This window comes from Phocoena sinus, chromosome X, assembly GCF_008692025.1.
Source record: "Phocoena sinus isolate mPhoSin1 chromosome X, mPhoSin1.pri, whole genome shotgun sequence".
In the NCBI taxonomy this organism is placed as follows: Eukaryota; Metazoa; Chordata; class Mammalia; order Artiodactyla; family Phocoenidae; genus Phocoena; species Phocoena sinus.
This window is the reverse complement of record NC_045784.1, coordinates 98,184,970-98,210,370: the sequence shown is the minus strand read 5'-3', so window position 1 is coordinate 98,210,370 and position 25,401 is coordinate 98,184,970. Positions and strand designations below refer to the sequence as shown.

Here is a 25,401-nt window from a genome sequence, read left to right as displayed (position 1 = left end):
TTCAAAAGGCTGACTTATGTAGTACTAAGTTGTAACCTTACATTTTTGCACAGAAAAATGTATGTTAACTGTGCTGAGTTGATTTCTCGATGTAATATAAATGGAAATCTGCCTGATAATCAATGTTTAGAGAAATGACATTAGAGGTGACTTTTACTAGCTATTAGCCATGTGGTTTAATTTAAAAGTTGAAATACATCTCTATTTCTCTGTTAGTTTGTTATAATTTTATTTTCTTGTTTTCCTTAGGATATTAGCTGCAATGAGATTCAGGTTCTTCCCCAACAAATGGGAAAATTACAGTCACTTAGAGAGCTAAATATAAGAAGAAATAATCTTCATGTATTGCCAGATGGTAAGATGCTCACTGTTCTTACTCACGAGAACAAGAGAGTACCTATGTAGAATTTAATTTAATTATTTTTTATTCCTGAACAGAATTAGGAGATCTTCCCTTAGTCAAGCTGGATTTCTCTTGTAATAAAGTGACCGAAATTCCAGTTTGTTACAGGAAGCTGCATCATTTACAAGTAATAATTTTGGATAACAATCCATTGCAAGTACCACCAGCGCAGGTTTGTAATTTTAAAAAATGATACTTGTTTCTTCTATTTTTATTAAGAATTATATCTGTTACTGGTAAATCAAAAAGCATCAGAATTAAGAGTCAATTTGTTTTTGAGGTATTGTCTCAAAGAGTTTTTCTGAGAAGTGACTTTTTCACTTTGGCAGGAGGTTTAGCGTACTTTCTAGAGATTAGGATTTGGATCACCCAGATATCAACTTTCTGCTTGTGAACTGATAATTCTGGTTGTCTATGTTATTTTAAAAGGATAGACTATGGAGTCTCTACCTCTGTCCTACTCAGGTATATATCTACTTGAGATTTGTTGTGTGATTGATCAGAATACATTTTCAGCACTGATAGGTGGAATCATAACAGAAAGAAAAATATACAAGTGGAAAAGTTTTAATTCATACATTTAGTTTGAGAATTAAATCCACGTGGAATCCACTAAAATTATAGCATAGGAATACACTAAGCTGTAAACCCACGAGGACAAAGAATGAGACAGAAGAGGACAGCAGGGGAGAGATGGCAACAGAATGTTGGAAAATGGAAAATAAGTGAAATAGTGGTAACTAGGATCTCTACTTACACGGCACAAGAGTATCTGGCTGAGGAGGCACATGGTAGTGAAATGCCAGCCTGCACTCTATTTCTAAGCTACATGCCCTGGCACTGGGTTTGTATACATCCAGAAGACAGGTTGCCTTTTTCTTCCTACAAAGGTGCATTCCACTCATTGCAAAGGAGGTGCCTTTTTAGGCTGGCTGGGGTCCTGGTAGTAGCTGCCCTAGCAGATTGGGGAAAGCTGAAACTGTGTCTGCTGTGGGAGAAGGCAACAAGAAGCAAGTTGATTTTACTGTGTTAAATCTGGGAATGGCTTGACTGTTTCTTTTGTGATTATTGAAGGAATCATGTAACTACAAATATAGGTATGAAAGACTGAAAACATGAAGGTCTGTAGAATATCTAAGGCTTTGATATCCAGTAAACTTTCTGAATGATTGGAGTGTTCTATAACATGTGATGTCTAATACCATAGCCACTTGCTATTGAGTACTTGAAATATGGCTAGTGCGACTAAGGAACCAAATTTTCAATTTAATTTCATTTTGATTAATTGAAATTTAAATAGGTTTACATGACTAGTGGTTAACATATTTGATACTACAGGTCTAGGTTGACACTCTGATTCTTGTCCTTAGCTCCACAGCTACATGACTTCCCCTCCCTTGCCTTAGCAGAAGCCTAGGGTTTACTCTGAGGAGTAGGTGGATTCTCTCAGATTCTCCTCCTCAGCTCAGCAGCCAAATGAGTATAGTTCCTTGCCTCAATATAAGCCTGGAGTTTACTCTTTAGAGCAGCACTGTCTATTAGAACTTTCTGTGATGATGGAAATGTTCTAAACCTGCAGTGTGGTAGCCACAAGTGGCTAATGAGCACTTGAAAGTACATAGTGTGACTGAAGAATTACATTTTTAGTTTTATTTAGATTAAATTTAAATAGCCACATGTGGCTAGTGACTACTGTATTGGACAGCACAGCTATAGAGAGACTCAACCAGAGTCAGGGGCTCCAGGTACAGCTGTGGGTAGGGGTGAGACCCCATACTGGAAACAGTGAATGCTTACATACTGAATGCTGGGACTCTCCAGTAGATGTCTCTTGCTTGGCTCCCAGAATACTTGCAGCCTCTCTTATATATCTCAGGCAGAGTTGGTGGATTTCTCTCTTGGTAAATTGACTGAACTAGGAGAAAAGACCTATAGATATACTGATCGTTGGCAGGCCCCTGAAGAAGTGTGCAGTCACTGTCTGAAATCTAGACAGTGAGGCTCACCGTTGATAAACTTCTCCCTCATACATAGAGCTTCCATTTGGCTTCTTATTGTTTCACTTTGAAAATGAACAGACAGCAATGGATCACTAGATATTGCAGAAATAATTTCTAACATGAAAGACCAAAAACACTGAAAGGCTTCCATTGAAACAACATGGGTCACATTCATAGCGGTGGTAATCAGAATGACTTCTCAGCAGCAGCATGGGAAGCTAGAAGATGTTAGAATGATGCCTTCAAAGACTGAGGAAATACCTCCAACTTTATAAAGTCAAACTATCAGTTAAATGTAAGATAGAAAAAAGTTTCAAACATGAAAGATCTCAGAAATTTTAGCTCTCCCGCACCCTTTACTAGGAAGCTAGCAGAGGATATACTATATCAAAATGAGGGAGTAAATTAAGAAAGAATTCATGTCCAAGATAAACAGGTATGCATAGACCTAGAGAGCAACAAGTCAGTTTGGAAAAGGGGGGTTGTCTCCAAAAAGAAAATAGAAAAAGAAGAAAGAAATTGATACCTGACTTGATGTGTTTGTCAATATGGAGCGATGTTTTACAGTTCTGTCAGAGTCAGGAATGAATTAGTAATAGGCATACAGAAAATTATGCAGAGGAAAAAAATGGGACAAGTAGTCATTTTAGGAAAAAAAAAACAGGAGAAAGGAAGTGTAATCTACTAACCTATGTAGCTCATCTGTGAATATTTTCTTGGTCATAATATTGTACATACTGGATTTTGATTTAATGAAAAATTGTGACATAGTTATAATAATAGCAGAGATTTATATGGCACTTACCATGCTCCAGGCACTGTTGAAAATGCTTTACATGCATTAATTCATTTCTTATAGCAACCCTATAAAACAGGTACTGTCATTATACCTCATTTTATATAGGAGGAAACAGAGGCATAGATGTTTAGTGACTTGTCCAAGGTCACACGGCTAGCATATGGTGGAGCCTGGTTTCAGACCAAGGTAGTCTGACTCCAGAATCCATGCTCTAACCACTATGTTATGCTTCTGAAGAGGGAGGAAGTATGTTTATATGAGTTGGTAGGGATTGGGGATGGGAGGAAGGTGGTTTGATGATATGTGATAGTGGTGGTGATCTTGTGGAGACAGCAGTGAGCGATGGCTTGAAGCGAGATCTTAATTCCCTGCCCAGGAATTGAACCTGGGTAGACTGGGTGAAAACCAGGAATCCTAGCCACTAGACCACCAGGGGCTAGAGGCTAGAAACAAAGTTTCCCTGGCTCTTGCCACGTTTGAAAGCAAGAATGTTTCAAGGAGGCAAAAACTGTAAAAACAGGTACAAAGTTTAGAGACACAGCACAAGTGGGAGAGCACACAGAGAAACTGTTAAGACAGAAGCAAAGCTGAGATACACACCTGGAGAGAAAGGGTGTGGGCGTCCTCCTTAATGAGCAGGAGCGCACCAGAGAGGTGATTCAAATCACTTATATAGGGCAGTTCTTCCGGGTTTCCTTTGCCTGGCTCTGAGTCCATATTTGGTTTAACTCAGGGTCCTCTCCTGTGTGCGCATGCCTCTTTCAGCCAGATGGATTCCAGTGCAAGGATTTCTGGGAAGTTAACCAAACGTATTATGGTCTGGCGCCCCCATCCCTTCTCTGACCTCTGAGGAACCTTTCTGCGCATGTGTAGTTGGGGAGGTCTCCTTGACCTCAAGAATGAGAAATGCATGGTCTCTTTATCTTTCATCCAAGCAGGACTCAGCTCCTCCTTGCTCCTGCCATTATCTTTATCTTGGAGTATCTGTCCACAGGGGACAGGTTCCAGCTGCTCAGCCAGGAGCCCATCTATCTCATGCCTCAGTGGTAGTGGTAACATAAGGAATCTAAGTCCTCATCTTCCTTAGTAAGACCTCAATAAATAAAATATATAATTGAAAAATAAAAAAATAGCATTCGACCCATGTTATTTATAAATATGAAGGTAAAAAGCAGAAACCAACTGAAAGAGTTGAATGTGGGGACTGGGTCTTAGAGATTGAAAGGGGTGGAATGGGGGATTAAGTTTTTGTTATCAGTTTTGTAATTCACTTTGATTTTTAAAACTATGTACATGAATTATTATGATATAAATTAAATTTACAAAAGAAAGTAATTTGCCATCATTTAATTTGGAAATAGATACTTTTTAAAAATAGTTTGGACAGACAATAGGATACATTTTAATTGGTAATGTATTTATATTCTAATAGCTCAGATGTTTTAAATTTTCCTCTTAAATGAAGTTTTTCAGTGGTCAGGTCAGATCTGGTATCTATTAGGTTTATCCTTTCTACGTGGAATGATAATTACATTTTAATGTACTTTTCTTACTGTTTTCTTTGTTCATTGTTTTGTGTGTTGCTAGGTTATGTGTGCCCATAAAACAAAACATTTTTTATTCTAATTTTTGAGAAATACTTATTCGATAACACTTATGGTGACTGTAGTTAACCTTTGTAAAGCTGACTTACTGTTTCCCTACTGTGCATTGTCTATCTTTTTTATTATAGAATATTTTCTTTCACATAGTATTTTTCCCTTCGTTATTCCTTTTCTTTATCACCAATGAAAATAACTTTTCAGGATATTGTCTTAGTTGAATTGACCATTTAAAGCTTTATTTTATTCTAACTGGCCTACCGTCACACCTTTCAACAAATTCATTTTTCCTATATTTACATTCTTTTGATTAGCTTTCTTCCAGTGTTTAGCCCAAATGACTTAGTGATTCTGATGAGATTACTTTAAAGAATTACATGGATTATTATTTTCTGTTCTTACCACTACAATGAATATATTTCTTTTCATTTTTTTCGAATAAAGGCAACTTTCATGAATTATAAATTTTATATTGTTTAGTGGTTTGTACATTGTGCTTTTAACAAAAAAACCCAGTGAAATACAGAAAAATTAACTTATTTTTCTAATAAGAACAGAGACCGCAATAGAATTTTAGTTGGTATCAGTGTTGTCAGATTTTTTTCACCTAGTGTCAGAAGTACAAATTATTTAAATATGCAAACTATCTCTCATGATTGTTATGTCTCCGAATAATTTGAGATTATTAAAATTTATCAATAAATTGGTAGATGACATTTATATTTGGACCTATATAATTAAATCTTTATTATTTACTGACAGATATGTTTAAAAGGTAAAGTACACATATTTAAATACTTAAATATCCAAGCATGTTGCAGAATGGATAAGAAACCAGATTCTCTGGATCTTCCATCATTGAGTAAAAGAATGCCCTCCCAACCTCTCACAGACAGGTAATGTAATATTCTGACAGTCTCATTTCATGATTATTGTGTCTTCTTTCTATATAAAAGATATTTATTAATCTCAAGTATACTGAATACACTTAGACTGATTGGCCCAGTGTTAAATAATTGGCTGAAGTGAAATATCACCATCATAGAATGAACTTTTGGTATACTAGAATACATTTGGAATTTTCTCAAAAATTTATTATTAAAGCTTTTAGTAGTAAAATGTAAAGATTTGGCATAGTACAGAAACACTAATTTCTCAGCACTTGACAACTGTTAATTTACTCCTGTGATTACTCTGTTGTACGTGTCAAATAACAAGTAGAATTTGACTTTGAACTGAGGTTAGCGGAAGAGCAAGACATTTCGGGATACCTTTCACCTTCATATTCTTTATGTCTGGATCAAAGTTGAGTTACCATTGATGTTCTCTATGATATTGGTGTTTTTCTACTCATGAGATTTTGAAATGTTAGATTTGATATTTTGTTTTTAATTCATCCTTTCGAGATGTAGATTGGTCTGAACAATTTTATGAAAACATAATTCCGTCTAGTAGCATGGAAAATAATTTGGAGTTGGATGAGAGTATACTGTTGTTAACAGTGCAAGTTCTTGAATTCACAAATAGGACTTTTTCTTGAATATTTTTGTTGCCTCAGTAGAATTAAATATCAGAACATTAACTTTAGTTCCCAAAGATTATTTTGTTTAATATTATAAAAGATAGTAGACCAAACAATTCTATAAAAATTAGAATTAGTTCATATACTAATCTCTATTAGTATGCTTTATATTTATTTAAAAATTACTTTAGTAACAGCATTCATTGTATTAGTCATTTATTTATTTTAAAAATATCAGTTGGGGCTTCCCTGGTGGTGCAGTGGTTGAGAGTCCGCCTGCCGATGCAGGGGACACGGGTTCGTGCTCTGGTCTGGGAAGATCCCACATGCCGCGGAGCGGCTGGGCCCGTGAGCCATGGCCACTGAGCCTGCGTGTCCGGAGCCTGTGCTCTGCAACGGGAGAGGCCACAACAGTGAGAGGCCTGCGTACCACAAAATAAATAAATAAATAAATAAATAAATAAATAAAAATATTAGTTGAATGCCTACCGGCAGGTTCAGGGTATGTTTTTTTTTTTTTTTTTTTTTTTTTTTGCGGTACGCGGGCCTCTCACTGCTGTGGCCTCTTCTGCTGCGGAGCACAGGCTCCGGACGCGCAGGCTCAGCGGCCATGGCTCACGGGGCCAGCCGCTCTGCAGCCTGTGGGATCTTCCCAGACCGGGACACGAACCTACGTCCCCTGCATCGGCAGGCGGACTCTCAACCACTGCGCCACCAGGGAAGCCCTCAGGGTATGTTTTATTTAATTATATACACATTGGCCTTGGCTCTCATGAAGCTCACATTCTAGTGGAGGATGTCAGTCAGTAAATAAAGCAAGAACACACACACACACACACACACACACACACACACAATTTCAAATTGTGGTGACTGCTTTGAGAGAAAGGAACAGGTTTCAGGAGTGTGGTCAGGGAATGTCTCTGAGAAGGTGAGGTTTTAAGTCAAGACGTGGAAGGAGAAAAGCTAGCTGTGGCAAGAGTGAGGGGAAGAGCATTTCAGGCAGAAATAATGCCATGTGCAAAGGCGTTAAGTTAGGAAGAAACTTGCTGTGTTAAAAAGCTGAAAGGAGGCCAGCATTGTGGTATAAGTTGATTTTGGAGAGGTAGTCAGGGCTGAAGTCATGTGGGGGCTTTGGGGGCTGTGGTAAGGAGTTTGAATTTTATTTAAAGTACAGTGGGAAGTCATTGGACAGTTATAAACAGGAGAATAACATGATCTGAATTATGTTAAAAAAAAACTATTTTGGCTCTTACAGAGAGAATACATTGGAAGTATACAAGAGTAGAAGTACAGGGACTAGTTAGGTTGTTGTGGTACTGCCAAGAGATCAAGGGGTCTTGAATAGGGTTATTGCAGTAGAGATTAAAAGGAGTGGACAGAATTGAGATATATTTTGGAGATGTTCTCTAGCAGTGCCGTCCAATAGAAAGGCAATGTGAGCCACGTAAGTAATTTTAAATTTTCTTGTAGCCCACTTAAAAAAAGTAATAAGCAGGTGAAATTAATTTTAATAATGTATGTTACTTAACCCAATATATCATGTCATTTCAACATATAATTAAATGTAAAAAATTAGTAAGCTATTTCACATTCTTTTTCTTCCTTTTAAATCTTTGAAATCTAGTATTTATTTTACATTTATAGCATGTCTCAATTTGGACTAGTCACATTTCAGATGCTCAATAGCCATATATGACTGGTGGCTACTGTATTGGACAGTGCAGGTCAATAGAGTTTATTTATGAGTTGGCTTTTGGGTGTGCTTATCTCTCACTCACAGCTGGTACTGAATTACTTAGAAAGTTCTTGTACTTTGAGTTTCACACTCATGTTCTTGGCTATATGGTTCTTACTACTTTCTGTGCCTTGACTCTTTTGTAAACTCTTTATTTTACATAGGCATTACAGTAGCTATACTTATCATCAGCTTTTGGAGTCAGACATAATATGCCTGTGAAGCTCTTCTCCGACCCTTAATAACTGTATGTCCTTGTGTCATGATATCTCTGGTTCTCAGCTTTATTATATATGAAAAGGGAAATAACCATATGGATGCTGTCAGGATTAAATGAAATAATGTATATAGAGTACTTAACACAATGTCTGATCCATAATAATTCCTCAACAAATAGCTTATTATTATCATTATTGTCTATTACGAATACACCAATGTATTTTAGTATAGTACATGGATGTATTATTGTGCAGTGGAGTCAGATGGATTTCAGTTCTAATCATGGTTTAACCTCTCGTAATTCCTCTGTGGGCTGTGTAAATTATTTAATCTCTCTGAGCCTGTTTCTTTATTTAAAATGTTAGCAATACACACTTCATAAGCTTGTTGTGAGAATTAAATGTGTGCTTGGCAACTAGTTCAATGAATAATATTCAGTAAATGTCATAATTTTCCCCCTTGGGAAGTTAACTTTTGTAAGCTGTATTATCTTCATTTGTAAAAAGAAATAATGCGTAAATTGTATAATGTAAGGATTATAAATAAAATATGATGTGTACCTGGCATAGTATCTAACACAATGTAGACACTCAACAAATGCTAGCAATTGTTGCCTCTTTTCATCCTTCAAGATTCATCTCAAATGCCACTTTCTTGGATGAGGCCTTTCCTAACCTTACCAAGGAGAATTAGTTAATCTCTCTTTTCTCACAGCACTTTATATTTACCTTTGTCATATTCTTCAAAACATATAAACATACTCCCTTCCCCTCTGGGCTGAGAGCCCATTGAAGCCAAACATTTTAAAATTCATCTCATCTCAGGTGTTCAGCATAGTGCCTTGACACTTGGTAATTGCTTCCCTAAGTTTGTTGATATACTTTTGAAAAGTATAAAATCAGTATTTGGGGAGGGAGTATAGCATAGTGATTAAGATTAGGGACTTTAGTGTTAGATAATCTTGGGAACAAATTTAGACTGCCATTTACAAGTTGCGTGTCATTGGGCAATTTTTTCAACCCCTCCTGGCCTCACTTTCCTCTTCCATAAAATGAAAAAGCACCACTAACCTGCTAGAGTTTTCACAAGGAATGTATAAGGTATTACCTTTAAAGCACCTAGCCCAATTCTTGGCACATAATCAGTGGTCAGTGTAGAGTGTATAGTAAATTTGCAAATTAAAGTGAAAAATATCTTGCAACCTGGGTGGCATACTGTAATTCAGAAATTTGCAAGGACAGCTCTATCCTCACACCAAAACAATTGCTTATTCAATGAGTCACAGACTTTTTTTGCCTTTTTTCTCTTTTCTTAATTACTAAATGGGCCTTATTTACAAATCTAAAATATATTTTTAAAGATAATGAAGAAAAAACTCTATGAATTAAAGTTAAAAAACATTTCAGCATTCTGTGGTGAAATTTGTCAAACTGATAAAAATAGGTCTTTATCAAGATGATTTTCTAGCATGGCTGTCTGCTTTTCTGAATCTCAGGAGAAATAATAAGCTATTGTTAAGTTTTTACAACAGAGCACATGAAAGAAAAATATTACATGAGGGACATGAATAAAGTGTTTTGTATGATCTGATATTTTTCTCCTCATGTCTTTAAGGATCCTACATATCAAAAATGTGTAAGACTGTATTATCTAGGGAAATTTTAGGTCAGTTATGTATTATCTATTTAAGAAGAAAACCCTAACTGCCCTTAGAATTTGTATTTCCATAGTATGGAAGATTTTTATCCAAATAAAAATCATGGCCCTGACTCTGGAATTGGAAGTGATAACGGAGAGAAACGATTGTCTACAACGGAAGTGAGTCTTCTCTATTGCTGAACTGTTTTATTTTAAAATTTTATTAGAGCTTTGAAATAGACACTTGCACACACTTGATTTCTTTTGCTTAAAAATATGATCATCATGCATTTTATGACTTCAAATGAAAAAAAGACATGCACGTTTTAAAAAGCAGAACAGTAAACCTCATGTTAATTTTTGGTTTGAAAACTGGAGATTTAAATCAGATGTTCTATACTTAAGATGTGATATTAAAGCAACTTAATCCTTATCATATGTTTAAAACGCCTCATTTTTACTTTTTGCTTATTCTGTTCAGCCATCAGATGACGATACAATCAGCCTTCATTCTCAAGTCTCAGAATCAAATAGAGAGCAGACATCAAGAAATGACAGTCACTCAGTAGGAAGTAAACCTGATTCTCAGAAAGGTAATTCATATGGTGTCTGCTATTTTTATATCATGTACATAGCTCTTATTAAAAATGAATATTTTATTTAAAATGGCCTTTAAAAAATTATAGTATCTTTGGCCAACTCTTTTATTGGGAAAATGTACTTTTTTCTAAGCACTGCAGTGTCAGAGAATACTGTTTACTATTCATATTTTCTAATAAATATTAATCTCCACTTAGACCAGGAGGTGTATGATTTTACTGACCCCAACACAGATGATATAGCAGTTCCTGAACAGGGAGATGCACCTATTGGATCATTTGTCACTTTCCTTAAGGTAAAGAAAACTTTGAACAAGTATTAATAACATGTTCTCCTTAATCTCACAAAAGTGAACAATACATTTTAAAATGATAACTTTCTTTTGTATAAGGGAAAAGAAAAAGGCCCTGAAAAATCTCAGAAAAATGAAGAATTGGGAGATGAAAAAAGGTAAGCACACACTAATTCTCAAATTGAAATGTTACTTACTAATACTTGAAATATTCTTTAGATATTTCTACTTGAACGAATTTTTTTTTGTTCATTTACCTGTTAAGTTCAGATAGTTAATTTGTGAATATTTCATCTGTCTGCATTCCTCAATTAAACTGAAAATTATACTGAACATATAAGTTGAGTGTAGTATATACTCTGTTTTCCCCTATAAGTGTAATTATAATATCACCCATTATTATTACTGAAGAATACTGTACCTTCCCATACATTGCCTCATTTGAGCTATCTAACAACTCTTTAAAACAGATGGTATTGGCATAATTTAACCGATAAGGGTACTGAGGCTTGGAGTTTCAAATGTCTGGAACTCAGGTGTTCTGACTCTTGGTCTAATACACTTTCTGTTTCATCAGACTGGTTATGGTAATTTTAAGGGTATTTACTTCTCTATTTTATTAAAATAATTGTACTTTGGATCTTTTCTGTATCATTTATCTTATGAAATGATGGAATATGACCTACCACATTTTTCAGTCACTCCTTCAAGTTACTTCATAGCTGCAGGAAGCAAGGAGCATTTGTTGAATACCTACCATATACCAGGATCTGTGCTATGTGTTTTGCCATGTTTCTTACTTAATCTTCACTAAATCCTGTGGGGTCGATATTGTCCACATTTTTACAGATGAGGAAGGTGAAGCTCGGAGACTGAAGTTTCTTGTCTAGAACTACTTAGCTAGTGTCCACTAGAACCTCGGGTGTGAACCTAGCTCTCTCTCTCTGATCCCCAAGTTTTTCTCTTTTCTCTGCATTGTGCTTCCCCCAAATGACCTCATTGGTAACTTTTTAACAGTCATTAATTAATCATCTCTGGTACCCCATAGGGAGATACAGTGCTTTGTCTTGTACTCTATATTTCATTCGTCTCTTACTTTCTCACCTTATCTCATGAGGACAGTTGCCTATACTTGAGTCTCCAGTGGCATGCAAGATATGGTAAAGATACAGAGTCTTAGGCTTGGTACCATTTTTTAAATGAAATACCTTTGGGGTAAAATTACTAGAGTTTGGAGGACAATTTTAAAATCTCTTTGTTCTTTTTGAATGATAAAACTATATATTTTAATGAGTGTTTTTTGGCAAATTGCCAGTCTGTCAATCTATTTTGGATTTCTACTACTTAAACATCTTACATAGAGATTTTGAAAATCAAAACGAATAAACTGCTAAGAGTAGAGTGGCTTGATAAAATGAGAGATTTTCATAGCATTTTCTATCTCTAAAGATAGGCCAAATAGAGCTCTGTGGTCCTTATTACACTCAAGATGGAGAATATGCATTGTTAAACTACTATGGCCATTACACATTTCAGAAATTACAAAATGGTGGTGCAGTTTACCTTTTAGCCATTAATTATATTAATATAACCAGTATGCCACGTTGCCTATTGAGAGGATAGATATGTTTTTATATTCCTTAAATATTCTTTATTTCTTATTTTAACATTTTAAATACAAGGACGTTATAGGGCTTTAGCTTTCACATGCTATTAAAAATAAAAAATGGTTTCTACATTTGGAAGCTGGCATAAAATATCATCTGCCTTACTTTTTGGATAACCATGTTTGTGTCACCTTTCAGACTTGGGAAAGAGCAATTACTTGCTGAGGAAGAAGATGATGGTTTGAAAGAAGTAACTGATTTGAGGAAAATAGCTGCTCAGTTATTGCAGCAAGAGCAGAAGAACAGGTATCTTTTTCAGTAATGAGATTTAAGTGGGCAACTTTTATAATCATTAAATCTGAGTATTTAAAGATTCTCAAATAAACAGTAAATAATAGGACCATCTTAAGATCTATTTCAAGGGACTAACTACTAAAAGACAATAGGAAATTCTTAGGAGAGAAATAGAAAGTTACATATACAATTAACAGAATACTTTATACTCATCTAGTCATTATATTTAATTATTGCTTTGATATCTCTTTTTTATTCCTGGTGCTAAATAATAATAATTGTTGATATTCACCTTAGCTCACAGTAGCATTAAATATGTTATGAGCATTTTTTTCCAAGTACGTGTCACAAGTATATAGTGTGCTTTTTATCAGATTTTGAGTTACTTGGGATATGTGTAAACTCCTTAAAATTGAACTGAATTATATAATCGTTGATTAAATCAGTGTGACGATTTGAGAGTCACAGGTTCACTTTAGTCTGTTTCTTGGTCAAGGAGCATTTCTCCCTCTGGCTGGGCTTTCTCCAAATGCGTGTTATTGGCAATGAGGAGGACATTGTGTTAATGAGTGTAAAATCAGTGCAGGTCCATTTTTAACACAGAAAAAGTTCTATGTGCTGCTGAGGGTCAGCTTTATTGCCATCTTCATGTACTGAGAGTACTGCATTTATAGTTTTGAAATAATAAAGCAGATCTAAGATTTTTTTGTTTTGAGAAAATTAAAAGAATAATTTTGGTGCACTTAACATGGATAACTACTAAGCATTTTACTTATTCAAAGCAATAAATGTTTATAGATCATATGACCATGTTTTGGGAAGCTTAAAAAAGTATACTGGCATTTCAAAGATGCTTTGAAAAATAATTACTATTAAAACTTATTCAATGACAGATGTGTGGTTTTAGGGGCTACTATTTTTAAAAAATAATCACTCAGTATCTTTTTTTTGCACTGCTACTGCATTTATAGAATTGAAAACCATACTAGAAAATATCACTCATCTTTATCCCTTCTATATCTATATCTAATGTATCCTCACTCTCAATTGACATTTTTCTTCTGCCATAACTTTCTGTCACCCTTTTCTGTGAATCTTCTAGTCTTTCCCTATGATTCATTTTTAACTGGGCTTTTTAAAAATTGGCTACTTATGAGGTTGTGTGTGTTTTCCCCCTTCAGTATAATTAAAGTATTGATCTCCCCATTGGTTTAAGAGGTTTGATGAAGCAAGCCACCACCTGCTCTGTGTAGCTTAAAAAATAGTTGAGTTTCTACCTCCTCTACCTGGCAGGAGAAAAAATTGCATTTATCATTATGGACAGAGAATACTGATTTTATAAGAACCCACAACAATATCCATTTCTCTCATTGTGTTGAGAATAGCATTTGAGTGCATAATTTTAGATTTTAACATTGCCATATATAACATTTCTATATTTTCAATTTTCTCCTATTGTTGTATTAGTTTTTCATCTATCCCTCTGACAAATTATTCTTTCTAGCCTAGATACAACATCAAATGATGTTTCATAGGTCTTGTTTTTGTGATAGTTTTGTAATCAGAACAAAACAGCGCCTAGCACTGTACATAGTAGGTACTCAGTAATACTGTTACTGGTTAAATAATTGCTTGAAAATGAGATCAACAAATTTAAAGCTAATAGGAACCATTAATTTAGTTAATTTGTTCTCTCTACATAATTTCTGTTATTTTTTGAGATTTATACAAAATTAATTCCTCTCTCTCTGAACTGTTTCTCTACTTCATCCTCCTTTTCAGATGTTAGTGCATACAAATATAAGAGCTTTTTGGATTAAATATTAATATGCCGTGACATTAATGTTATAACTATGTCTAATTTTTGAAGGCATTAAAATTTTATAATATCTGTTCATAAAGTAAGGAGTACATTTTACTTTTAAAATTTGTAATCTGTAGACAATTTAAATTAGATCCCAGATTTTTTTATGCTGAATCTAGTGTTTTCTCCATTAAATGATCTCATCCTTCCTTCTAAAATATGTTGCTATTGCTTATATGTCTTAGATGTAGATAATTAAAATTTTTTGTTTACTGTTACAATACTAAAATTTGAGTGAGTCCAAAAAGTCAAAAGTAATCTTGTATAAGAATATATGCCTTAGAGGATGTGAGTTTGTATACCTTCTCTGGTTGTAGTTTTTCCCTTTCACACTGTATTGTTTTAGATTCCAACTTTATTAATGAAGAATCTGAAATGCTATTTAAAATTGCAAGTCAACCAGGAGTTGTAAAATTTCTTTTTAAGTTTTAACATAATCATTGTAATGTTTTTGTTTGTTTATTGTTAGTCTTGATTTAAAATAGTTTATCTGGGGTAAGATTATCTTTGTATATCAGGAAGTACCGCTTAAGACTCCTACTTTGACTGTATGCTTACTGTTTAACTGCTCTTTAGCTAGCTACTAGTCAAAGGTAAATGCAGTGTTAACTCTCAGCTAAAAGAAGCCATGCGTGTACTCCAAAATTAGAGGCAATTTAAAAATTGCTTATGTTGAGTTTAGTGATGATTTTCTTAGAGCAGCTTTGCCACTTAGTTTGCACTGTTTTTTAAAATATCTGTGATTCTTTTTTTTTTTTTTTTCTTTCTGCGGTACGCGGGCCTCTCACTGTTGTGGCCTCTCCCGTTACGGAGCACAGGCTCCGGATGCGCAGGCTCAGCGGCCATGGCTCACGGGCCCAGCCGCTCTGCGGCATGTGGGATCTTCCTGGACCAGGGCACGAACCCACGTCCCCTGCATTGGCAGGCCGACTCTCAACCACTGCGCCACCAGGGAAGCCCTCTGTGATTCTTAAAGAAGGTTTATACTAGTACGCGGTGGATGAAACTGTCCTAGGAAAGTAACAAGAAGATATCACACAGAATTAATAATCAAAAAGGGTGGGGAAAAGGATCACCAAATAAACCATCAAGTAGATAACTCATAAGTGTTCAAAGTCTGAAGCCTAGTTATTTAGAAGACTGCCCCTTTTTTGTCTTAGATGCATAGATTAAACTACTTTGTATTGACAGTTTACTGTTAAACTTTTAAAAGCTAATCTTTATCCCCTTTGTCAAACTATTGGATTATTTCTACTGGTATTTGAGGGTATTGAAGTCCCCCTGAATCAATGACTTTGTCTATATTAAAATAGCTGTTCCACAAATCATAATTTTATCTCCACAAATCATAATTTTATCTTCACTATAATTTGGGAAGCTAAATAAAAAACTATTGTCTTAAGAAATCATTATTTAAAAATAATGTTGCTCTGTAAATTACTTAGCCAATTCTTCAAATTTCCACCAACTCTACTTATGTATGTTAACATTAGAGAAGTGGCTACTGCTCTTCTTACACTGATTTTCTTATTACATGGCTGATTAAGTAGATGTTTAACTGGCTTCTTAAAATTTGTTTGATTATCATCCTAAAGAAAGGATTATAATACATGCAAGCAATGAATAGCTTCAGTTGACTGGTTCCCATTGCATGTTCATTCCTTCTAACTTATTCTATAGTATTTTCTATTACGTCTTCACTTTTAATAATTATTTTATTTGCTTTTAGGTGTGTCCTGAGAATTTTTACTTACTGTACAAACGTGCTTCTGAGTGCTATGTGATATAGCTAAATTTAAAAAAGTAATTATGAAAAGTTATATTGAAGTATAATTAATTAAGGATCATGGAAAGCAAAATCAGATTTTGAGCAGTTTATTATTTTGGTTTAGAATTATAGAAATTATGTACATTACCTTTTCATGTGATTTTTTTTTTCTGATCACGTGAACTCTAATTTGAGGAGCATCATGTTAATCTCTAGCTTGTTATAACTAATCAGGTAGTTCTCTCAACCCTTAAAATCTATCCATTCTTTCTTTTCTGCTTGCTTTACTAATGACTTCCCTATCCTCTCCCAAAACATCTTACTTCTTCCATCTTTTGGTTTGGTTGATGTACGTGAAATGTGAATACAGACGGAGACCTTTATGTTATAGAGCATCATTCAGTGAAAAACTCTTCCAGAGGACCAGAACAGCAGGACGTGCATCAAGGTATCTAGAGTTTGTGGACGCCTTAAGTATTAAGGGGCCAGGTTGATGCAGCTGAATTATATAGAATTATATAGTCTTTTACTTAAAACTCAGTACTGGTACCTGGATTGGGGAAGTGTCTTAATAATCTAGAAGAGGTATTTAGATAAAACAGACACTCATTTTAACTTTGAATATCGCAGAGTAAAATATTAAATATCAATTATACACAAAATTTTTCATAGGAGAATTTTCAAGTACATAAAATATATTTTATAGGTAAGTAGATCTCAACTTTTGTTCTTTCTGCTCCAATATGACTTATACACATAAATAATCACAACACTAGTGAGTATGGTATGGGGAGAATTCAGAATTTACTGCAGTGAAGGGCACTGTAGTTTGACCTCCCCTTCCCAGGGAATAATTCTGACATTGCCCCCCAGGATATTTCACACTGCTATATCTCCTTTTTAAATTAAGATTTTTTTTCCCTTTCAGTTTTATTGAGATACAGTTGACATACAGCATTGTATAAGTTTAAGGTGTTTGGTATAATGATTTGACTTACATACATCATGAAGTGATTATCACAAGCAGTTTAGTGAACATCCATCATCTCATATAGATACAGAACTAAAGAAATAGAAAAAAATTTTTTCCTTGTGAAGAGAACTCTTAGGATTTACTTCCTTTTTTAAAAATCACTCTTTAATGATGTAATTTTTCCTCATAGTCTTAGATAATTTATTATCTAAATTCTTCTGCATTTGGGGATTCAGTACAATTTTAGTGCCTGCCCACACAAAGGTGTCAGTAATCTCGAAATTGTTTGGTGCAAAGCTACACTGCTTTGCTTGTGATAGTTGACCTTTGCCCCTCACTGGGACTTCTTCCTGGTGAGGCTCTACTAGATCTAAGCTAGTGAGGAAACTGGGGTAATGGAAATTGGTTTCTTTATGTTAACCATCTTTCTGGAATTACCCACTTATATTTATTTCATTATGTGTTTTAATAGTTAGTATGTAGCTTTAATTTGGAATTTCTTTTCTCCTGTGTATTCTTTTGATAGTTGACATCTGATGATATTATTTTGAATAAAAGGCAGATATTCTACTCCTTATAAAACTAAACTTAAAATTGAAAATTAAGATAACATTTATATCTATAGTAAGGGTAAATATTAAGAACTCTTAAATATGTTACTTATATTAAAGAAAGATAGTTAATAATTCATTACTTTTGACTTTGAGATTAACACTTAGAATTACATAAAATTATGGACAAATAGTTCTCTCATACAGTGGTTTATCATTCTTTATTTTTCTTTTGTTTTTTGGTTTTCTTTGAATACTGTTTCATTTGGTTATTAAAAGTTTAATAAACTTGTGGAGTTTTTTTTTAAAGAATTGAACTTTAGCACTGGCTTTGCATTTTGAATTAAGTTTTATTGGCATTAGGCAAAATGATACTACATCAGCATGATCCTGTCATTTGCTATCCTGGGAAAACTAAATCAGTTGTGATGGTACCTAAACAATCTGCATCTCTTTATCTTCTGTCTCAGCCAAAAGTTAGATATGCACAGGGAAATAGCATGGCTTGAAGATATCCAAGCCTTGAGAAAGGGTTTATAAGAGAAGATGCATGGAAGAGTTGGTGAACTTCATCCTCCATAATAGCCAGTGCGCTTATGAGCATCTGATCTAAATAACATTTAAATATTGTTTTCTAGCAAAGATCTTCATGGACCAGATGCAGTTATTTATGGACATCTTTTATATCATGTATATACACTATTCTCTTTAATATACTATGGAATTAATGTGTTGATTTACTTCTAGGATTCTTAATCATTCAACTTCTGTCACAAGAAACAAGCCAAAACAAACTGTGGAATGCAAAAAGAGGTATAAAAATATCTTAGTACTTATAGTTAATATTTTATAATGAAAGTTGATCCTTTAACAGTAATGTTCCTATATGTGGGCTTTAATTGAATAATTGATATCAATTTAATATAACTAGATAATTTAAAGAAGAAATGGGCTTTTTTTTTTAAAGAAATGTGTTATACAGCACAGGTTTAATTGACTTTTGATTTAAACAAATCCAAAAATGCTGATTTGATCTTTTTGTACTCATACCTGCATTTTGTCTTGATGACAGATTCATTTATCTGTTTAGCAAACATGTATTGTATTACTGTTACTGTCAAGAATAATGTGTTTCTTCATCATTGATTGCGTTTATTCTCTATGTATTGTTCACTTTTTTTTAATTAATTTTTATTGGAGTATGGTTGCTTTACACTGTTGTTTTAGCCTCCAAGGCACAACAAAATGAATCAGCCATACACATACAGATATCCCCTCCCTTTTGGACTTCCCTTCCATTTAGGTTACCTCAGTGCATTAGGTAGAGTTCCCTGTACTCTACAGTATGTTCCCATCAGTTGTCTATTTTATACATAGTATCGATAATGTATATTTGTCAATCCCAGTCTCCCAATTCCTCCCACCCCACCCCTTTCCCCCTGGGTGTCCATACATTTGTTCTCTATGTCTGTGTCTCTATTTCTGCTTTGCAAATAAGATCATCTATACCATATTTCTAGACTCCACATATATGCGTTGCTATACTGTCTTTGCTTTTCTCTTTCTAGCTTCACTCTGTATGACACTCTCTAGGTCCATCCATGTCTCTACAAATGATCCAATTTTATTCCTTTTTATGGCTGAGTAATATTCCATTGTATATATGTATGACATCTTTATTCATTCATCTGTCGATGGGCATTTAAGTTGCATCCATGACGTGGCTATTGTAAATAGTGTTTCAATGAACAATGGGGTGCATGTGTCTTTTTGAATTATGGTTTTCTCTGGGTATGCCCAGGAGTGGGATTGCTGGATCATATGGTAGTTCTATTTTTAGTCTTTTAAAGAACATCCATACTGTTCACCATAGTGGCTGGCTGTAACAATTTACATTCCCACCAACAGTGCAAGAGGATTCCCTTTTCTCCACACCCTCTCCAGCATTTACTGTAGATTTTTTTGATCATGGCCATTCTGACTGGTATGAGGTGATACCTCATTGTAGTTTTGATTTGCATTTCTCTAATGATTAGTGATGTTGAGCATCCTTTCATGTGTTGGTTGGCAATCTGTATATCTTCCTTGGAGAAATGTCTGTTCAGGTCTTCTGCCCATTTTGGGATTGGGTTGTTTGTTTTTTTGATATTGAGCTGCATGAGCTGCTTGTATATTTTGGAGATTAATCCTTTGTCAGTTGCTTCATTTGCTAATATTTTCTCCCATTCTGAGGGTTGTCTTTTGGTCTTGTTTATGGTTTCCTTTGCTGTGCAAAAGATTTTAAGTTTCATTAGGTCCCGTTTATTTTTGTTCTTATTTCCATTTCTCTAGGAGGTGGGTCAAAAAGGATCTTGCTGTGCTGTGATTTATGTCATAGAGTGTTCTGCCTACGTTTTCCTCTAAGAGTTTTATAGTGTCTGGCCTTACATTTAGGACTTTAATCCATTTTGAATTTATTTTTGTGTATGGTGTTAGAGAGTGTTCTAATTTCATTCTTTTACATGTACCTGTCCAGTTTTCCCAGCACCACTTATTGAAGAGGCTGTCTTTTCTCCATTGTATATTCTTGCCTCCTTTATCAAAAATAAGGTGACCTTATGTGCATGGGTTTATCTGTGGGCTTTCTATCCTGTTCCATTGATCTGTATTTCCATTTTTGTGCCAGTACCATACTATCTTAATTACTATAGCTTTGTAGGATAGTCTGAAGTCCAGGAGCCTGATTCCTGCAGCTCCATTTTTCTTTCTCGATATTGCTTTGGCTGTTTGGCGTATTTTGTGGCTCCAATACAAATTGTAAAATTTTTTGTTCCAGTCCTGTGAAAAATGCCATTGGTAATTTGATACGGATTGCATTGAATCTGTAGATTGATTTGGGCAGTATAGTCATTTTCACAATGTTGATTCTTCCAATCCAAGAACATGGTATATCTCTCCACCTGTTTGTGTCATCTTTGATTTCTTTCAGTCTTATAGTTTTCTGCATACACGTCTTTTGTCTCCTTAGGTAGGTTTATTCCTAGGTATTTTATTCTTTTTGTTGCAGTGGTAAATGGGATTGTTTCCTTAATTTCTCTTTCTGTTCTTTGTTGTTAGTGTATAGGAATGCAAGAGATTTCTGTTTATTAATTTTGTATCCTGCAACTTTACCAAATTCATTGATTAACTCTAGTTTTCTTGTGGCATCTTTAGGATTTTCTGTGTATGGTATTATGTCATCTGCAGTGACAGTTTTACTTCTTCTTTTCCAATTTGGATTCCTTTTATTTCTTTTTCTCTGATTGCCATGGCTAGGACTTCCAAAACTGTTGAATAATAGTGGGAAGAGTTGACATCCTTGCCTTGTTCCTGATCTTAGAGGAAATGCTTTCAGTTTTTCACCATTGAGAATAATGTTTGCTGTGGGTTTGTCATATATGGCCTTTATTATGTTGAGGTAGGTTCCCTCTATGCCCACTTTCTGGAGAGTTTTTATCTTAAATGGGTGTTGAATTTTGTCAAAAGCTTTTTCTGCATCTATTGAAATGATCATATGGTTTTATTCTTTAATTTTTTAATATGGTGTATCACACTGATTGATTTTCATATATTGAAGAATCCTTCCATCCCTGGAATAAATCCCACTTGATCATGGTGTATGATCCTTTTAATGTGTTGTTGGATTCTGTTTGCAAGTGTTTTGTGGAGGATTTTTGCGCCTGTGTTCATCAGTGATATTGGCCTGTAGTTTTCTTTTTTGTGTGATATATTTGTCTGGTTTTGGTATCATGGTGATGGTAGCCTTGTAGAATGAGTTTGGGAGTGTTCCACCCTCTGCAGTTTTTTGGAAGAGTTTGAGAAGGATAGGTGTTCACTGTTCTCTAGATGTTTGATAGAATTCACCTGTGAAACCATGGTCCTGGACTTTTGTTTGTTGGAAGATTTTTAACCACAGTTTCAATTTCATTACTTGTGATTGGTCTGTTCATATTTTCTATTTCTTCTTGGTTCAGTCTTGGAAGGTTGTACTTTTCTAAGAATTTTTCCATTTCCTTCAGGTTGTCCATTTTGTTGGCATATAGTTGCTTGTAGGACTCTCTTACGATCATTTGTATTTCTGTGGTGTCAGTTGTAACTTCTCCGTTTTCATTTCCACTTTTACTGATTTGAGTCCTCTCCCTTTTTTTCTTAATGAATCTGGCTAAAGATTTATCAATTTTGTTTAAAGAAGAACCAGCTCAAAGAACCAGCTTTTAGTTTTATTGATCTTTGCTATTATTTTCTTCATTTCTGTTTCTTTTTTTTCTCCTCTGATGTTTATGATTTCTCTCCTTCTACTAACTTTGGATTTTGTTTGTTCTTTCTATAGTTGCTTTTGGTGTAAGGTTAGGTTGTTTATTTGAGATTTTTCTCATTTCTTGAGGTAGGATTGTATTGCTCTAAACTACCCTCTTAGAACTGCTTTTGTTGTATCCCATCGGTTTTGGGTCATTTTTATTTCCTTTCAGTCGGGTTTTATTAAATTCTTCTATATGAATATGTAGTCTAATCCACATATATGAATTCCAGAGAACTATAAGACATCAAAAGTTTCTATTTATTCTTTTTGGTGGTTTGAAAATTTGCATCAGACTCAACTCCTGAGTCATTCCTCTGGAAGTAAAAAAGTCCAAGGCTAGGGCGTAGGTACAGAAGAACACACAGAGAGAATTAACATTTGTTGAATGCTTGTTAATATGTATACCATTTTTAGTGCTTTAGATGTATGATGTAATTTAATCCTCATAATAACTCTATGAAAGAAAATAACTCTATGAGTTATTGTTACTATTGTCATCCCCATTTTATAGGTGAGAAACTGAGGCTCAGAAATTACCTTAGCTTGTTCAAGGTCACACAGCTAGTAAATGGTACAGTGAGGATTTAAAACCAGGTTGTCTGGCTCCAGAACCCCAAGTCTTTTTTTTTTTTTTTTTTTTAAACATCTTTATTGGGGTATAATTGCTTTACAATGGTGTGTTAGTTTCTGCTTTACAACAAAGTGAATCAGCTATACATATACATATGTTCCCATATGTCTTCCCTCTTGCGTCTCCCTCCCTCCCACTCTCCCCATCCCACCCTTCCAGGCTGTCGCAAAGCACCGAGCTAATATCCCTGTGCCTTGCGGCTGCTTCCCCCCAGCTATCTACCTTACTACGTTTGTTAGTGTGTATATGTCCATGACTCTCTCTCGCCCTGTCAAAACTCACCCTTCCCCCTCCCCATATCCTTAAGTCCGTTCTCCAGTAGGTCTGCGTCTTTATTCCTATCTTACCCCTAGGTTCTTCATGACATTTTTTTCCCTTAAATTCCATATATATGTGTTAGCATACGGTATTTGTCTTTTTCTTTCTGACTTACTTCACTCTGTATGACAGACTCTAGGTCTATCCATCTCATTACAAATAGCTCAATTTCATTTCTTTTTAAGGCTGAGTAATATTCCATTGTGTATATGTGCCACATCTTCTTTATCCATTCATCCGATGATGGGCGCTTAGGTTGTTTCCATGTCCTGGCTATTGTAAATAGAGCTGCGATGAACATTTTGGTACATGACTCTCTTTGAATTTTGGTTTTCTCAGGGTATATGCCAAGTAGTGGGATTGCTGGGTCATATGGTAATTCTATTTGTAGTTTTTTAAGGAACCTCCATACTGTTCTCCACAGTGGCTGAACCAATTCACATTCCCACCAGCAGTGCAAGAGTGTCCCCTTTTCTCCACACCCTCTCCAGCATTTATTGTTTCTTGATTTTTTGATGATGGCCATTCTGACTGGTGTGAGATGATATCTCATTGTAGTTTTGATTTGCATTTCTCTAATGATTAATGATGTTGAGCATTCTTTCATGTGTTTGTTGGCATTCTGTATATCTTCTTTGGAGAAATGTCTATTTAGGTCTTCTGCCCATTTTTGGATGGGGTTGTTTGTTTTTTTGTTATTGAGCTGCATGAGCTGCTTGTAAATTTTGGAGATTAATCCTTTGTCAGTTGCTTCATTTGCAAATGTTTTCTCCCATTCTGAGGGTTGTCTTTTGGTCTTGGCTATGGTCTCCTTTGCTGTGCAAAAGCTTTGAAGTTTCATTAGGTCCCATTTGTTTATTTTTGTTTTTATTTCCATTACTCTAGGAGGTGGGTCAGAAAGGATCTTGCTGTGATTTATGTCATAGAGTGTTCTTCCTATGTTTTCTTCTAAGAGTTTGATAGTTTCTGGCCTTACATTTAGGTCTTTAATCCATTTTGAGCTTATTTTTGTGTATGGTGTTAGGGAGTGATCTAATCTCATACTTTTACATGTACCTGTCCAGTTTTCCCAGCACCATTTATTGAAGAGGCTGTCCTTTCTCCACTGTACATTCCTGCCTCCTTTATCAAAGATAAGGTGTCCATATGTGCGTGGGTTTATCTCTGGGCTTTCTATCCTGTTCCACTGATCTATCTTTCTGTTTTTGTGCCAGTACCATACTGTCTTGATTACTGTTGCTTTGTAATATAGTCTGAAGTCAGGGAGCCTGATTCCTCCAGCTCCTTTTTTCGTTCTCAAGATTGCTTCAGCTATTCGGGGTCTTTTGTGTTTCCATACAAATTGCGAAATTTTTTGTTCTAGTTCTGTGAAAAATGCCAGTGGTAGTTTGATAGGGATTGCATTGAATCTGTAGATTGCTTTGGGTAGTAGAGTCATTTTCACAATGTTGATTCTTCCCATCCAAGAACATGGTATATCTCTCCATCTATTTGTATCATCTTTAATTTCTTTCATCAGTGCCTTATAATTTTCTGCATACAGGTCTTTCGTATCCTTAGGTAGGTTTATTCCTAGATATTTTATTCTTTTTGTTGCAATGGTAAATGGGAGTGTTTTCTTGATTTCACTTTCAGATTTTTCATCATTAGTATATAGGAATGCCAGAGATTTCTGTGCATTAATTTTGTATCCTGCTACTTTACCAAATTCATTGATTAGCTCTAGTAGTTTTCTGGTAGCATCTTTAGGATTCTCTATGTATAGTATCATGTCATCTGCAAACAGTGACAGCTTTACTTCTTCTTTTCCGATGTGGATTCCTTTTATTTCCTTTTCTTCTCTGATTGCTGTGGCTAAAACTTCCAAAACTATGTTGAATAAGAGTGGTGAGAGTGGGCAACCTTGTCTTGTTCCTGATCTTAGTGGAAATGCTTTCAGTTTTTCACCATTGAGGATGATGTTTGCTGTGGGCTTGTCATATATGGCTTTTATTATGTTTAGGAAAGTTCCCTCTATGCCTACTTTCTGGAGGGTTTTTATCATAAATGGGTGTTGAATTTTGTCGAAAGCTTTCTCTGCATCTATTGAGATGATCATATGGTTTTTCTCCTTCAATTTGTTAATATGGTTTATCACATTGATAGATTTGCGTATATTGAAGAATCCTTGCATTCCTGGAATAAACCCCACTTGATCATGGTGTATGATCCTTTTAATGTGCTGTTGGATTCTGTTTGCTAGTATTTTGTTGAGGATTTTTGCAT

At 34.9% G+C, this 25,401-nt stretch overlaps 1 protein-coding gene across 2 annotated transcripts in view; it reads left to right on the top strand.

Annotated features, from left to right (window-relative positions):
- LRCH2 (leucine rich repeats and calponin homology domain containing 2) overlaps positions 1–25,401 on the top strand; it is a 102,768-nt gene that overhangs the window by 39,934 nt on the left and 37,433 nt on the right. The window contains exons 3-12 of one of the 2 annotated variants that reach the window (XM_032620824.1): positions 250–355; positions 439–575; positions 5,566–5,699; positions 10,013–10,100; positions 10,402–10,513; positions 10,718–10,815; positions 10,912–10,970; positions 12,618–12,725; positions 16,737–16,793; positions 18,617–18,682. In XM_032620824.1, coding sequence (XP_032476715.1) covers positions 250–355; positions 439–575; positions 5,566–5,699; positions 10,013–10,100; positions 10,402–10,513; positions 10,718–10,815; positions 10,912–10,970; positions 12,618–12,725; positions 16,737–16,793; positions 18,617–18,682 — 965 coding nt within the window. The remainder of the gene's footprint in view (positions 1–249; positions 356–438; positions 576–5,565; positions 5,700–10,012; positions 10,101–10,401; positions 10,514–10,717; positions 10,816–10,911; positions 10,971–12,617; positions 12,726–16,736; positions 16,794–18,616; positions 18,683–25,401) is intronic. The other variant, XM_032620823.1, reaches the window with a different exon arrangement.